Raw genomic sequence first — 17,946 nt, forward strand, 5'->3', positions numbered from 1 at the left:
GGTGATGGGTGAATTTGAATATGTATTTTCCTCTTTCCGTATACTGAACTATACTATTTCGTTTATGTCCTGCTCTGTCTTCTGAGCTCTATTGAATGTAATAGAGATGTATTGATTGTAACTGCAGCCATGATTTCTAGAGCGTGCTACAACCGTGGATGCAACCCAGGTAAAGTGTGTTCAAGTACTGAATTCAAAGGAGAGTTCAGTATATTCTTAACTTTCATCCACGGAAACGGGAAAGACCTATAATTCTTACGTGTTTCTGAGGCATCACGTTTGTCTGCTTTGTGGAATATGCAATGAATATGTGTTTTTTAGATTGGGAACTAAGGCTGAGGGTTGATAGCATATGCAAGAACACAGAATACATCCTTGTCAGTGGTGAGGCTTGAACCCAGGATTCCCGATTCAATTTCAATACTCTATCAAGTGAACAAAAGTGGCATGTCTTGTCTATTAATAAGCAAGGATTGGCTTGAGATTTGCTGAAAATATATATAGTTAGAGAAATTAATGGCTGTACTATGAATGCTATAAAGAATGTACTTGCAAAAGTTACGTTATAGCCCCAAGGCTATATGTTCTAGTGAAATGAAATTTTATTGTACGAGAACAGCTGAAACTTAAGTTACCTCATGACATTATTAACATGTAAATTGATTTTTGTTATCAAAATGAAACAAGGCAAGGCAGGTATGCAGATCTCTTCTTTGAGTAAATATTGTTTATGGGATGTTACTAAAGGAAATTTATTTGTTTGTTTTTTGAAGTGTTTAATTTAGGAGTGTATCGTCGTGAAGCAGTAAAATCATACCAGTCCTATGACTTCTTCAGACATGATAATGAAGAAGCCATGAGGATTCGAAAGTAAGTTGATATCAGTGTCCCACAAAACACTAGCACTGCTAAGTAGTCTGAGACCTAGGTTGCTACCTTTCAGAATGCACCATAATTAACACAAAACAAGATGCAGTTTAATTTCTATTCTTTTTGAAGATAGAAAATCAAAGGGCATCTTAGATTTGTATTATGAAAAAATGTGGCAGGCTATGGGATGAGCTGGTGAAAAGAAAAGTAGGCAGCATCAGAAATGTCCAAGAAAGTGCAAATAGAGACTGTAAACTTCACATAAGGAATGGCCAGGAAAGAACAAGACAAAGTATGGAGAGGTTTTGGTTCCTAGTGAGTTGAGAGAATGCTAGGGAGTGAGTGTCAGATGAAGAAAAGTGACAGCTGGAAAAGGGTACTAGGTGGAGACAAAAAGATGCTGCAGGTGAAAGGGAGCCCCTTAAAGAAGCTGTGAAAAGACTAAAAGACAGAGAGCCAGTTTGGTGTAGTGGTTAAGAGCGCGGGACTCTAATCTGGAGAACCAGGTTTGATTCCTCACTTCTCCACTTGAAGCCAGCTGGGTGACCTTGGGTCAGTCACAGCTTCTAGCTCTCTCAGCCCCACCCACCTCACAGGGTGCTTTGTTGTGGAGATAATAATGACATACTTTGTAAACCGCTCTGAGTGGGTGTTAAGTCATCCTGTAGGGCGGTATATAAATCGAATGTTATTATATTATTAAAAATAAACCAGGGCCGTTTGGAGAAGTTTGACCAGGACGGTGAGCAGGTGATGAAAACAAAACATGCAGAGGACTTGGAATTGCCAGGACCAGCAATGTGAAGTGAAGACACATTAAGGCACACATTTATTTTTGTTATTTAAAAGCCATTATATGTGCACTGTGCTTCTAAGATCCTACAAACCACACTGACAAGGACTTTAAAAAATAAAACATACCTTAAACTAGTGCTGGATAAAAGGTAAGGTAAAGGTGCAAGCACCAAGTCATTACTGGCCCATGGGGGACGTCGCATCATGACATTTTCTTGGCAGACTTTTTACGGAGTGGTTTGCCATTGCCTTCCCCAGTCATCTACACTTTACCCCCAGGTAAGTGGGTACTCATTTTACTGACCTCGGAAGGATGGAGTCAACTTTGAGCTGGCTACCTGAACCCGGCTTCTGCCTGGATCAAATTCAGGTTGTGACGAGCAGAGCTTGGGCTGCAGTACTGCAGCTTACCACTCTGCACCACGGGGCTCCTTAAGTGCTGGATAGGGAACTAGTAATAAAATAATTTGACAAATATTGTCTTTAAGGGCAATATTTACACATTGTCCTAATTTAAAAGGTGTTTCCAAGACATGTTGCCTCAGTATTTTTTACATAGGTCAATTGATTGGTCAAATAGTGACAATCGGGGCTTTTTTTCAGCTGGAACGCGGTGGAATGGAGTTCCGGAACCTCTTGAAAATGGTCACACGACTGGTGGCCCCGCCCCCTGATCTCCAGACAGAGGGGAGTTTAGATTGCCCTCCGCGCTGCCGAGTGGCACGTAGGGCAATCTAAACTCCTCTCTGTCTGGAGATCAGGGAGCGGGGCCACCAGTCATGTGACCGTTTTCTTCGAGGGCAACTGAGTTCCACCACCTCTTTTCCCAGAAAAAAAGCCCTGGTGACAATTGATCACTTATTATTTGTATGTGGTCAAATATTCCATGAGGCCAAAAATGTCACTGCATAAGGGGCAGATTATCATTTAAATTTCATGATGATGCCACTTGTTACCTGTAAAAATATGTTCAAATAGTTTTTTTTAATTGCCTAATTTTTTTCCCTTTAAATTGTGTAAATGTAGGATAACCCTGATGTTCCAAGTTGTTCTTTGGAATCATTTCAACATATAGAAGCCTTACCCAGCTAGTATTTTCTTGTTTCACTGTAGATGCTAACTATTTGTTTTGTAATTAGCACAAGCATCAAACCTAGTGATGATTAAACTGTATTTTTGTTGTTGTAATAAAGGGTATGGTTGGTAAATAATTGACTGACATTTGAGTAGTCAATTGATGACATTTTTTCTGACTAGTCAGACGCCCGGTTCTAATTCTTCCTTGACCTGGCCTTTCTGCAGAGCAATTCATATTTCTAGCACCACGGTTACTTACATAAGTTACCTATTTAGCATGACTTTTAGGAGTGTTTGTTTTGACCAAAGCTCTTACTATTAAAATTATTATTAATTAATTAAATTATTATTTTAGAAATAAGTTTTTAAGTGAAGTATCTTGCTCTTAATGGGCAGCAGACTTTAGAACTTGAGGACATGTTGGTAAAAATATAATTCCTTTTTGGAGAAAGTACAGGGCATGTTTATGTAATATTGGACTGTAATTATTTTTTAAAAGAAAAATATTTCTTGATGAAACAGGTGGGCACTTAAGAGTATGTTCATGCATGGGGGAGAGTGGAATGACTTAGGTGGTCTAGATTTTTTTGCTTTTATTTTTTAAAAAAAACACCCACACAAATTCTGCTATCAGAAAAATAGAAACCTGGGAGGGAACTGCAGGACTGTAAACATTTGGTTAAATACTAAAGTACAAAGGTGAACAGACTTAAAGTACAATAAAATGTAGTGGTGGAGGGGGTGGGGTGGGAATTGAAATTATGGTAGACATTGGGTAGGATCCTGCAATCCTCAGACTCAAGAACTGTGCATCTTTCCTGCATTCCTACCCTGCAAAAGTCCTACCCTGAAAGTTTATTTTCAGGGTTGTGGGTCCCATGTGAACTGTTAGGGTCAGGAGGCTGCAGCAGAGAGGAGGAATGGGATGAACCCCTCAACAGAAGGGTCACTGGATCTCTTGTATGGGTAGTGGGCTGTAGGCTAGCAAATCCTGGAACTCTGTGTCCTTCAGGCCAGGGGTGATAGCCTAGTTTTTGAAAGGAAAGGATGTGGAAACCCCGCGGGTCAACTTGTGCAATCTTCATGGCACCATCCTTGTTGCCAAGGTTGGAAGCACTCTCCTGTTCTCCAAGAGACTGAACTGCTACCTAGATGCTTATTAGTGCATTGGAAGTTTTAGAAATGCCACAATTGCTTATGTTCTGCCAGACAGGCCACAAATCTGATTTCAGTGAGGGAAGAATTTGCAAAGAGGTTTAATGGGCTGTCTTATGATTGAAACAGATGGTTGTGTTGGACAGAGAAGTGTATGGTTTTCAGACATCCCACTGAATGACTGATTTCGATGGTTTGGTTTCTCATTGCTTTACAACACCTTTCATTCTTCTCTTCTTGCAGACAATGTGCCTTGGTGGCCCTTGAAGATGTGAAAACTTATCTTATGGAGGAGTGTGGCCAGATAGCTGTAAGTACACATCTTCATACGACTTTAAGGCAGAAGTCCAGGATACATGAATGTGAATATAAGTGGAAACTTATAGTGTGTCCCCCCCACCCCCAGCCCTACCCCAACTAGTGACTTAATGTAGGGAAAATGGGAAGCTTAAAATGGAAAAAATGGCTTCATGGAGTGTTTTCTCATAACAATATATAAAATGTGTTGTTGAATCATTCCTTTCAACATACTGACTGCTTTCTAATATTAACTAGTACAAATCTCTAGCAGTGCAGTACTACTGAAGTCAATGGACTTCAAAGGATATAACTCTATTTATGATTGCATTGTTAATTTAGGGTTCTTTTTAAAACTGAAATCTTTGTAATGGCACATTTTCTCTTATGATGGTGAAGCCTTGGGGGAAAACTTCAAGAAAAATCTGATTTTTTTGTGGGAGGGAACGATGACTATATGGAATAATTAAAATTTATTTTACTGCTTAAACAAGCATAAAAGGCATGATTTATAACTAGCATGTATAATTGTTCTGTTTTGCATATTTCTGAAAGTATAAATGCCAATTGATGACATCCTAAGCAGAGTTGCACGCTTGAAAACGATACAGTAGATCATACAGTACAATACATTTAACAAATAATGCAACAAGAACTGGATTACAAAGTCAGAGAATACTACCCCCCCCCCCCCGGTGTAATATGTATAATACAGTAGGATTAAAAAATTGGAGCACAATGCAGGAGAACAGTATAATATATACAATGAACAGTGCAATGAAGACTGGCCAGAATTTCACAGATAATAATTACTGCCCTGTTCCTTTATTAAAAAAAATACCCTACCAAACTTCATTAACTTCGGACATCTCTGTAGTTCTATTTCAATATTACTATAAATCCCCAAGACAAGGATCAGGGGCCACTCCCCAAACACAGTCTCTTATCCTGAAGTAGCATTGCCAAGAACAAGGCAACATCCAAGAATGCACAGGTTTCACTGTAATTGCTTAGATAATGTATAATAGCCAGTTTCTCCTTCTGGAGCCTTTTATCCTCTTTTCTCCTGGTCAGTCCCAGCTCCTGCTTCCTGGAGTTTACTCCTGAGGAGGTCTTTTCTCCCAAGGATTCTCTACACCAAAGGAGGTCTTTGCCCCTTAGTACTGGCTGTGCTTCCTTCTGTCTATTCCTTAGTTACCCTTGTGGACCTGTCTTGCTCTTCTCACTGCTCTGTGGCTGTGCTGCTGCCTCCCTCAGGGCTTGCCCCTGTTTCCCCACTTTATATTTTGTAAATGTTATTTTATTCTTCTCCCTGAGGGTTAGCGTGCTCCAAGGTGTGACAATTACTTCAAAAGCAATGTTGTTATTTTAAAACTGCTCTTCATTGTAGCCAGTTAGAGAAATCTACCAATAATGTACTTTTTAACCATATCTTACCATAGAATTTTAGAGTTGAAAGGGGTCTTACAGATCATCTAGTCCAACCCCTTGCCCAATGAAGGAACAGCCTAAAGCATCCCCAACAAGTATTCATTCAGCCGCTCCTTGAAGACTGCCAATGAGGGAGAACCCACCACATCCCTAGGCAGCTGAGTCTAGATTGATGCCATTCGATAGATAATAATCTGTCTATAAATTACTCTTTAGATTATGATGTATGTATTTTGTTTAGTTAATTTTATACGGCTATAAAATTTACAAAGTATAAAAACAAAACACATAAATCCTAATTTAAAAGGGGATTTAAAGTATCTTTCTTTAAAACTTGAGACATTGAATAAATTCTTTGGTTATAACATAGATATAATGTTGAACAGTGGGATAGCAAAACTGAGGTGGCTCTGGAAATAGCAGCCACTATTTGGTACTATACATTTTTTTCTTCTTTTTATTTAGGTCTTTGATGCAACCAACACAACTCGAGAGAGGCGGGATATGATTTTAACTTTTGCAAAAGAAAATTCCTTTAAGGTGACTCCTTCCTTTCAAGTGTGGATTAAAGCTTGTGGCATGAAACTTTTCCAGTGCATGACTACTAGCTTCAGAATGTCTTAATGTGGATTTAGGCCTTTTTCTGTTTCACAGATGAGTAATAGGCATGGAAGTAGATGGCAGTCTAGTCCTCAAACCCAGTTCAGCTGACAGGCATGGGTTCAAGATTAAACCGAAGTAAAATCCAAGCCAGAAAACTTAAGTTTTTAAAAATATGTAAGTGAATGGATATAAATGAACTGTAGATTATAAGAAGAATGTGATGCAACTGTCCAGGCTCTCGGGTGTTTGCCAACACTGCTTTGCGAGACCTGTTTTAACTGGAGATACTGGGACATCATATCTGCAAAGCCTTTGTTCTGCTGCTAAATTATGGTCTGTCCCCCTTTCCCCCCTTGTTGGTGCATGACCATAGGACCTATCACTTGCACACCTCAAGAGAGTCACTTGATTTTCCATGTTCCAAAAACATCAGCAGAAGCATTGCCCTATTCTGAAAGCCATTGCTCATGTCATGTAACTAAACATTTTACACATATCTGGTATAGTTTCTGCTTTGCAAAAAGATGATATTGGAACAAATTTTTACCACCGTTTGATTTTTTTTTTGCCCTCTTTACAAAGCAAGTACATATAAAATTTATTTTTACAATCTGTTTCTATTCAACTGCAATTTGGTACCAGTGAGGGTCACTGTGCGAGTTCCAGTGGAGTAACTGAGCAGGGGAGTACAACATTTGGCCAGCATTAGCCAACTAAAATTTGCACTTGCCATGAACCCTCCTTCAACCATAGGACAGATTTTGTCAGAGGTTTTGTCTCTCTGTCAGAAACTGTTTCCCTGGCAATGCCAAATTTTTCAAAGAAATCAAGCAGGACATTTGCCACTACTTGGGCTGCTGTGGGCGAAAGAGCCACTATTTCAGGATATTTTGTAGAAAAATCCATAATAGACAGAATAAACCTATTTTTCCTCTATGTGACTCTTGGGAACGGCCCCCCAATATCTATGACAAACCACTGAAAAGGGTCTCAGTGATAGGTATAGGCACTAAAGGAGCATGCACCTTTATCTCTCCTCTTACCCACTCTTAGACAGGTAGGGCAAGATTGGCAATAATCCTTGGCATTCTGGGCAATGGTAGGCCAGAAAAAACTTGTGCATAAGTCTCTGCTTAGTGTGGGCGATTCCCTGATGTTCTGAGAAGGGAGTATCATGGGCTGAGGCGAAAGTTTATAAGGCAAGGGCACTACAAGCTGGCTCATGGTCTCCCATCCCTCCTTACATACAGCTTTTTGGAAGGAATTCCCAGTATAACAACCCTCCCTTCCACACAAATCTAGACTTAGAATCCCTTGGAAAGTCCTTGGAAGTTTTGTCAGCTTCTTCCCAGAGGTACTGAAGGCTGTCATTGCTCAATTGAGCATGTTGAAACTCTGTTGAAGAAGTCACTGCAGCATGTAGTTTCACAGGTGCCGATTCCTCAGTTGGGCTCAGTGATGAGTGTGTCCACTTCCTGGGTCTCTGCTACACTGGAACTCAGGTGTGTTGCATGTAGTTGACCTTTGGCCATGGGCACCTGTTCTGCAGGGTCCTCAGATGGGACTGTAGCTGCCTCCAAAGCGTGCATCTGGCTTTGTGTGACAGCACTGATACTGTCCTGTGATGCCACATGATCTGCCAGGTCATTTCCATTGAGAATAGCAAACCTCCTTGTGGATAGCCACTTTCCAAATGCCTGGTAAGCTAGTCTTAACTTTGACAACAGGAAACAGAATGGGTTTGCTTTCAAAGGGAGTAATAGGCCAAGTTTCTCCTGGTATCTGCATAGCTGGCACAATAAGATCCTCATGGATAGTTATAATCACTGACCCTGCATTCCTCCACCCTTGACTGACTTCTCCATTGAGAATAATTTTCTTCTGATGCTCGAAGGAGAACAGTATAAGGGTTGGTCGGGTGAATCCTCGCCCATGAAGGTGCATCCTGCATATTCAGTTCCTTGGACTTGGTGCGATTTTCAGGCCCAGAAAGAGGATTTACAGTCTCTTGAGTGACATTTCCCAATAGATACACCCTAGAAGGTTGGGGCTGACTACCTTTTGACTTTTTAGGACAGTCAGATTTATAATGTCCCTTCTCCCCACAATTAAAACAAGTAATCGTACCTATCCATGAGCTGGGCTTGCGAGCTAGAGATGCAGAGTTAGGCTCTTGAGTTTTGTAATCCATATGCTGGGGCATTTTTTCAGACCTCTGGGGTGGTCCCCTATGGCCCTTAAAATGGTTGTCTCCTCCAATAAACTTTTCTCCCTTGGGTGTCTCGCATTTCCATTACCTGATCTGCAAAGTCCGCTGCTTGGGAAACAGTCTTGAGTTTTTGTTTGGTTACTTCTTCATACTGGACTGGAGGACGGGAGTAAAGAAATTTTTCTACTCCTATAAGCTCAAACAGTTTATGTCCCTCGTTGCTGGAAAACTTGATCCCCTCTCCTTGCCATCAGCAAGTTAAAAGTTGTTTTAAGTGGCCTCCCACTGGAAAAATGTTTCTGTGGTGCTTTTCTTTAAAGCTCTGAACTTTTTCCAGCTCTGTTCAGCAGTCAGTCCAAAGTGCATCCTTGTTCTGTCTTTTAAAAGGTCATAATCCCCATAGTCAGTCTTGGCCATGTCTCTGTAGACTTCTTCCAGTTCTCCTGTAGTCTTGAGAGTGTATGTACCTCATGCACCCTTCCTTGGGAATATTGAAGTCCTGACAGTCATACTCAGAGGAAATAAAGAAGGCTTCTATATCACTGCCCTTTGTAAACTTGGGGAGATGGCGGGGTTCTATCAATAACAACAGCAACAATAACAACAACAACATTTGATTTATATACCACCCTTCAGGACAACTTTATGCCCACTCAGAGCAGTTTACAAAGTATGTCATTAGTATCCACACAACAAAACACCCTGTTGGGTGGGTGGGGCTGAGAGAGCTCCAGAGAACTGTGACTAGCCCAAGGTCACCCAGGTGGCTTCAAGTGGAGGAGTGGGGAATCAAACCCGGCTCTCCTGATTAGAGTCCTGCGCTCTTAACCACTACACCAAACTGGCTCAATGGACTCCCTCCCATATTTGGCAAGGCTGTTTGCCTTAGCAAGTTCCAGTTGGAGCAGCAGCATCTCATTTGCTTTACAATATTTGTCAATGCTCTTTCCATTTGTAAGTGCAGTATCTTTCCTCATCTTCTCTCTCCCTGCGTTCCTTTTCCCTCTTCTCTTTCCAGCTGGAAGTAAGGTGCAAACTCTTAATTTGGATCCTTGCTGAATCATTTAGCGTAACAGCAGCTGTCAGGAGATTTGGATCTCCCCCTAGGAATGATGAGAGGCCTAAGTCCTGACCTACCAATATTTCTTTTTTCCTAACTAAAACCAACAAAAAAGCCCAGCTTACTTATTTGAGATAATGAATGCAAAGGACCTACATTTTACTAGGCATTTTCCTTGATTTTTTTTTTGCAGGTGTTTTTTGTGGAATCTGTTTGTAATGATCCAGAAGTCATTGCTGCCAATATACTGGTAGGTATGGTACATCTTTCAAAGGCTTGCCTCCTATAGTTTCTTCTGTGGCAAAGTCACAGCTGTTTGGTGTGGTCCTGTGCCTCTGTGGTAGAGCATCTGTAAAGCACACAGATGGCCCCAGCTTCAATCCTTGGCCTGTCCATTTAAAAGTTTTGGTAGTAGATGATATGAAAGACCTCTGCCTGAGACCTTGGAGACCTTCTGCTAGTCAGAGGAGACAATACTAACCTTGATAGATTAATGGTCTGAGGGCAAGACTGCTTCATGTGTTTGTGTGAAATGACTGAATGGATCTTTCTGAATGTTGATGGTGTTTAAAAGTAGCTCCCACACTTTATTTAGCAACTCTGTTCAATGTTACACTGGGATTTCCTTCAAGAGATACATAAAGTGTGAAAGATGGCAAACAGGATTGGCAATCCCCTCTCAGTATTAAATCAGAGCTTTCCAGCCAAAAACCTTTCAAGGGAGGGGATATTTTTATAATGTGGAATTAGACAGGACTGATGCCTAGTAAACAGGCTCTTGTTTCAGCTCCTCCTAGGTCATTTTGGTGGAGGTTTCCGGGCATGAATCTACTGCTTGTTTGTATACCCAAGGCTGTCCTTCACACTTTATATATTGTTATGAGAAACACAGCTGCTGCATGCAGTGGCTATTTATATTGCAGTAAATCACAGCTTTTAATGTAATGCTGAACTATTCAGGCTGGGGTGGGAGAATCTGTCTTCAAATAAACATCTTCACAATCCTGTAAAGCAAAGTGCTCAGCATTTGATTGAAAGCCCTGAAGAGATGTATGGGCAAGGGACACGGATACTTCCCACTCCCTATCACTTTCTGTTTCCTTGCAATCTATGCCCTGGGTCTGTTTCATCCGCAGTAGGACTCCAGTACCGGTAATGAGCCCAGTTGGTCGATGAGTAACTGCATGAAGTGTGTGGGGGAGGGGTGACAGAAGGGAAGGTTCAACATTCCCCATGCTCCCTCCTGGGCATTAAATTATGCCCTTTCTTTCTCATGTATGTGTGATTATGGCTGAACCACATTTATAAGTGCAGGGCTGCTACCACCGTGTGCATCTTTGCCACAAGCAAAGCACATAGCTTGCTTTGTCCTCTTGTACTCTGTGATTTGCTGTATATGTTTACATCTGTGCAATAGTTGATGCAATACAAGTGATGTACTGCATCCTCTACTGCATAATTTACTGAATAAATAGAACCAGAATTTCATAACTAACTAATGAGAAGGAGAGGGGTGTGTGTTCTCTTACCCAGCAGCAGATTTCCTCCTTATTGAAGGCAAATATGCACAGTGGTATAAAGACAAAGATTTTGGATGTTACAGATCAACTTGGTTCAGATTCAAAAGAAGAGGAAGATTTCTCTCAGATGTATATATTCCACATTTTTCCAAGTTATAAGAATATTTAGCGTGTATATAGTGTTTCAAGTGACAGATGTGCTTCATACACATTATCTTTTAATTCTTACAACAGCCCTGTAAGGTAGGTCAGTATTATTGTCCCTGTATTACAGATGGGTGTGAAGAGGCAAGGCTGAGAGACTGTGGCTTAGCTATTTGGTGAGTTCAGAGATGAGACTTGAGTTGGAGGTAGTTCAGCCTCTTAGTTCAAACACCTATACCAGCAGTTTGCTTCAATGGAGCATAACCTGCATATCCTCTGCCTTTTGATCCATAGTTTTGGTTTTCTCGGGGCAACCGTTGTACACACCCAGAGACTCCCAGCTCTAAATGCCTAGATTCCAAGCTGATTTGCACTGATAATGTCACCTGCAGAGTATGTGGAATTAAGATCATGACAGCAATGAGCCAGCTGGTAATAGGACAGGCTCATGCTAAACATAGATATATGTGCAATGCACACCAGTTTTTCCTTTTTTTCCTTGTTGCTAACTCAACAAGAGCTCCAAACTATAAGGAACAATCTAGAGGTGCCAACAGGCCTGGGGGGAAATATCCTGTCCCTTTAATAGAGGCTTAATTTGTGGAAATGGGCAGCTGTTTGTCTTTAATCTCCAGTGAGAAGTAACGGCCTACAGACTTACCTGTAAGGCCTGATTTGCAACTTGTGAGGACAGTGGCAGAGACGAGGCGGGCAGCCATCATGCTCGGGCTTCCCAGGGCCCCCCTGGGAAGCCTACCAGCTAATTGGTTTGAATTTCTTGGTCGGCCAATCAGAGCTGACTGAGAAAGGGGGTGGGGTTAGTGCTGCAACTGAGGCATGCAGGTTTCACTCAGGTCCGGCTGACTGGCATAAGGGAGGAACCCTGCCCCCTGGGAAGGCCTGCTGGCCAATCAGTTTGAATTTCCTGGCTGGCCAATCAGAGCTGGCTGAGAAAGGGGGTGCGGTGAGTGCTGGACCTAAAGCATGTAGTTTTCATTCAGCTGGCTGGTATAAAAAGAGGAACCCTGCCTCTCCCAGCCTCATTGGCCTCCCGACCCTCCCTCCCTTGCTGGTTTTTTGTGGTGGTTGTATTTCCTGTCACAACTGTTGGGTGTTTTACATTGGGATCGGATCCCTTTTGTGGGGAGATGGGGCCTGTGGGCTCTATCTCCTCATTAAGGGGATTCCCATAAGGAATCTTGCGGTGAGTCATGGTGGTGCATGCCCAGCTCGGGGGCTGCCGGGGTAGGCTCACTCCCAGGTGGCTAGGGTTTTCACGCAGGGGTGAGTACCCATGTGATAACCCACGGCCTGCCACTCCTTGGTTCCCCGCCTCAGCTTGGGTCTGAGGGAGCTGGTGGATCATCGGCTGGCAGGCGGGTCAGCTGATGCTTGGGATCTAACCCCTATGTGTTGCCAATGCTCCCTTATCGGTAATTTCAATAAAGTTGTGGCCTGTTTTACACCAGTCAATTGTGTTGGGTGTTTTGTTGCCGGATCCTCCTCCCCTCCACTGCCCTCTCAACGCTGAGCTGCAAGGGGAGTTATGATATTATGAATCTGCTGGTGGTATTATGAATCTGCCCCTTTTGTTTATAATTAGGTGCTGATGTGCAAATCTTTTTCTCAAGCAACATGTTGTATTAACTGCTGTGATAATTGCTCTGACCTCTTTCCATCAAACCATTCTTGATAAACATTTTCAGATTTTCTTCTTTTTTATTTAAAGAATTTTTATTGGATGGGTCAAAATACACCAATCATAATACATAACTTCAATATCCATCACGTTATAATAATCCCACCCTTCCCCCCCTTTTCAGTTGACTTCCAACAGTTTTCCATTCCCCTTATATATACTACTTCCCTATCTCCTATTTTATTAACACCTATTTCTATATTATAATATATAGTATACATCTATATCTACTAATTTTGAAATACATCTCTTATTTAGATTTCCACATTACTATAAAATATACTATATCACTCTTAACTATACAATATCATAATTCAATCTCTAACAAATATCAAGTAAAGATCTATCTTCCCCTCTTAACAGCTATCCAAAGACCACATTTTACCCTTCATGTCCCACTTTTTTTCCACGTAATTCTTAAGTTTCTCCCAACTCAAAGCATATTCCAATGTATCTTGTTCTTTCAATTTCCTCGTTAGCTTGTCCATTTCTGCCATGTTCAATATTTTCAAAATCCAGTCTTCCACTGACGGTATCTCTTGAGTCTTCCATAGTTGAGCATAACACATTCTAGCCACAGTAATCATATAAAACACCATTACTCTATCCATTTTGTCAAACACTTCTAGGTTCATACATAATAACAACAATTCTGGGGTTCTAATCACATTTTTCTGTAAAACATCTGACATAACTGCTATAATTTCCCCCCAGAACTGTTTAGCTTTTTCACATGTCCACCACATATGATAAAATGAACCTTCATGTTTCTTGCATTTCCAACATTTATCTGACATTTGGCTATTACCGTTGGCTAATTTCTTTGGCGTTCGATACCATCTATACATCATTTTATATACATTCTCTCTCACAGTGGTACATGCTGAAATCTTAATTGTGTTTTTCCACAACTTTTCCCAAGCTTCCATCGGTATATCTCTATTATAATTTATTGCCCATTTAACCATTTGAACTTTCACAACTTCCTCTTCTGTACACCATTTCAACAAAATCTTATATACTTTAGAAATCATCTCCCCCCCCCCCTTGGAGTAGACATTCTTCTAATTCTGAGTTTACCATCCTAAAACCTACTTTTCTACGATCCACATCATACAAGTCTTTTATTTGTCTATATTGGAACCAACTATATTGAAATGGCAATTCGTCATTCTTTTTAAGAACATACACATTCTGACTAATTTCAAGAATTTCTTTGTACATCAGCCACTCTTCCCCCTCATATTCCGTTATTGGATTCATGACTTCTGCAGGTATAATCCATATTGGGGTTTTCTCCTCCAAATATTTCTTACATTTTGTCCATACCGCAAATAAGCTTCTTCTTACAAAATGATGTAAAAACATACCATCTGCTTTCACCTTATCATACCATAAGTATGCATGCCATCCAAAGAGTTTATTATATCCTTCTAAAGCCAAGAGGTTATGATTTTTCAACACCATCCATTCCCTCAACCAGACCAAACATATAGCTTCATGGTATAGTTTTAAGTTTGGTAACTGCAGTCCACCTCTTTCTCTTGCATCGTACATTACCTTCATTTTCACTCTAGGTTTTTTCCCAGCCCAAACAAATTTCAAAATCTTCCTTTGCCATTTTTCAAATTGCTTATTGTCTTTAACAATTGGTATTGTTTGTAGTAGAAACATTATCCTTGGAAGTACATTCATCTTAATCACGGCAATACACCCCAACCATGACAGATTCATCTTATTCCATTTCACCATATCCTTGTCTATTTGTTGCCATAATTTATCATAGTTATTCTTTAGCAAATCAATATTTTTAGCTGTCACCTCTATACCTAAATATTTAACTTGATGAACTACTTCACATTCTATACAATCCACCAATTCTTGCTGCTGTTGTTTGGTCATAATTTTACATAATATTTTGGATTTTTCTTTATTTATATAAAATCCTGCTAGGACTCCAAACTCTTTTATTCGTTCCATTAGTCTTGGCATATTCTGGATAGGATCTTCTACTATAACCATCACATCATCTGCAAAGGCTCGAACTTTATATGAGAACCCTTTCGTCCTCAGACCTTTTATCATTTCAACTTCTCGTATTTGTCTAAGCAGAACTTCCAGTACCATTACAAACAATAGTGGGGATAGTGGACATCCTTGTCTTGTTCCTTTTCTTATTTCCAATTTTTTTGTTGTCTCAGAGTTAACAATTATATTAGCAGTTTGGTTTTTATAGATTGCTTTTATTGCTTGTATAAATTTCTCTCCCATCTTCATTTTTTCCATCATTGCAAACATAAAATCCCAATTCAAATTATCAAATGCTTTTTCCGCATCCACAAATAAAAAGCCAACTTGTTTCCCTGGATTTTTATCATAATATTCAATAGCATTCAATACTACTCTCAAATTGTCTTTAATTTGTCGATCAGCCAAGAACCCAGCTTGTTCCTCTGCTATAAATTCCACCAACCATAATTTAAGTCTTTCCGCCAATATCTTTGCAAAAATCTTGTAATCATTATTAGTTAATGATATCGGTCTGTAATTTTTAACATTACTTAAATCCAAAGTTTCTTTTGGTATCAATGTAATATTAGCATCATTCCATGTATCTGGTATCTCTTGTCCTTCCAATACTGCATTCATTACTTTCTGCATCAACTGCTTTAAGTCTTCAGCCATTACCTTACAAAATTTTGCTGTAAGTCCATCCGGTCCTGGTGCCTTGCCCACTTTAGTAGTTTGTATTGCTTCCAAAATTTCCATTGTTGTAATTTCAGCATTCAACTTCTCTTTCAATTTCAAAGACACATTTGGTATATTCAATTTATCAAAATACACCTTTATTTTTTTACAATCCACTGGCTTTTTCTGATATAATTTTGCATAATATTTATAGAATGCTCTTTCAATTAAACTTTGGTCATAGAACTCTTTTCCATCCTCATTTATTTTGCTTATTGTTCTTTTCTCTCTTTTCTTTTTCAATTGCCATGCTAAATATTTTCCTGGTTTATTAGCTCCTTCAAATGACTGGAAACAAGGATTATAAAGGAAGTGGAGGGAGTTTGGTAGCAGGTACAAACAGGGAAAGTTTATGCATTTATTTCATTTACACAGACTTGGTTACTGTAAAGAGACAGTGAGTGTTCATCACAAGTGAAAATTTAGCAATATCAGTGTAACAGTCTTTGTTTTCTCTTTTCTTTTTGTGAGCATTAATGATCATGGGTTAGAATGAAGTTTCAAGCATGAGATCCTACATGGTATGAATTCTTAGTACTGATGCATAATAAAACAATGATTTGCAAGCCATTATAAATGGATAACTTTCTATGCTAAAGATAAATCTTTGGGATGTCACTTACTGGTGGTAAATACTGCCATTTCAGGGTGAAAGTTAAAGGTGCACCTTTTTAAAGAAAACAGCAGTTTCTTTTCCACCAACAGCCTCTATTTTGGGGTGATCTTTGCAAGAAATCTTCTTAAGGGTAAACATCAACTTTTCATCTGCCTTTCCTTTCTTTGTATTTTCAGAACTTATCAAATATTTCTTCTTATTTCTGGGGCTTTTCCTTCAGTTTTTAAATGTAAATTAGTGGAAGTTTTGAAACTCAAGTTTTCCTGTTCTGTCTTCATTGTACCCTAAAAAAATTTTCTTACTCCTCCTGGTACAACTGGCAACATGCCTGTTTCCTGATTCTTACAGTGTTACATAGCTCAAATCTGTAATGCACTTAGAAGCAAAAGTCATTCTGCATGCTTCTGTCCACTTCTCCCTGAATCCACTTCACATAAGAACCTTCAGTGCTATCTAATGAAGCCATAATTGCTGAAACTTCCTTAAGCAAGACGTGCAAAATAACTTCTCCAGCCTTTTCAATATTCAGATTTCTGCCCTGATTCTTTCTTACTCTGTCTCCATACAGAACCCACATCTGCAATTTGTACATCTTGCTTAGTAACTTTTCAAGACTCTCTGCAGAAAAATTGCATACTGTTTCCTTCTTCATATTTATTCCTGTGAAAGACTTCCACAACCTTCACTATTTTTTTAAAAAGAGCAGTCATAATGGAATTATTTTTGACGTCATCATCTGAACTTGCTGAAACAGAAAAAATGTCTCCATCCTTATTTGCCATTTCCACAAATCTTATTTTCTAGGTCAATATAGAATCTCAGTAATCATGACAAGAAGCAGCTGTCCTCTCCTGCAGTATCCACCACTGTTTTTTCAACTAACCTTAATTCCAAAGCAATCTGGCTGTCTCCTTGTGCACCTTACTCTGCTCCTTTTGATAAAGCATTTGTTCTTTTCTGTCCATGACGGCTTCTGCAAAATCTTCCTTCTCCTGCAAAACATCCTCTGGTATGGAGCACAAAGACCTGCTATTCCACATTTTCTTCTTTCCAATCCAATTAATGTCTTTTACTGCTACTTTTGCTCCCTGCCGAGTGACAGTATGGTTTTGCATCCATCTGTATTCTTAGTAGTCCAGCAGAAATTAATACAGTAACCTTCTTAGTGAGGTGCCATGCTAGCCTGCTCTGGTTCCACAAAATGGGCCAGCTCCTGGAGAAAATTTCTGCCTTCCTCATATGCCTATGTCAAAAGAGAAACATACTTACTGTCTCTTGCCATCACTTCCAAATGATTCTTAGAAAGATAAGTATTTGAAATATACAGGGAAAACATGCTCGCTTATGGTCTTGGGCTCAGAGCTGCCATCACAGCTCGAGATACGCTCCATCTGAAAGAAGAAGCATGCAGACAGGCACAAAGACAAGTTATAGATGCAACAAATAAACTTGGTCAGTTTATTCAAAGGGTTTTATTCTGGAGACAAGATATTCCACAGTATAATTTAAAACATTTGATGGACTTTCAGGTTACACAGAAGTTTAATTGGTCATGAAATGTTTAACAATTAGATTTTTGACCCACCTGTTTACCAAGTATAGCCACTATGATGTATTGTCGAAGGCTTTCACGGCCGGAGAACGATGGCTGTTGTGGGTTTTCCGGGCTGTATTGCCATGGTCTTGGCATTGTAGTTCCTGACGTTTCGCCAGCAGCTGTGG

The 17,946-nt window shown here is 39.9% G+C and overlaps 1 protein-coding gene across 1 annotated transcript in view; it reads left to right on the forward strand.

The window, feature by feature from the left end:
• Positions 1–17,946, forward strand: part of PFKFB2 (6-phosphofructo-2-kinase/fructose-2,6-biphosphatase 2) — a 59,370-nt gene that overhangs the window by 3,265 nt on the left and 38,159 nt on the right. Inside the window, exons 3-6 of the mRNA XM_054979922.1 lie at positions 774–870; positions 4,141–4,207; positions 6,091–6,165; positions 9,691–9,747. Coding sequence (XP_054835897.1) covers positions 774–870; positions 4,141–4,207; positions 6,091–6,165; positions 9,691–9,747 — 296 coding nt within the window. The remainder of the gene's footprint in view (positions 1–773; positions 871–4,140; positions 4,208–6,090; positions 6,166–9,690; positions 9,748–17,946) is intronic.

Source organism: Eublepharis macularius, chromosome 5 (genome assembly GCF_028583425.1).
Source record: "Eublepharis macularius isolate TG4126 chromosome 5, MPM_Emac_v1.0, whole genome shotgun sequence".
Lineage (NCBI taxonomy): Eukaryota > Metazoa > Chordata > Lepidosauria > Squamata > Eublepharidae > Eublepharis > Eublepharis macularius.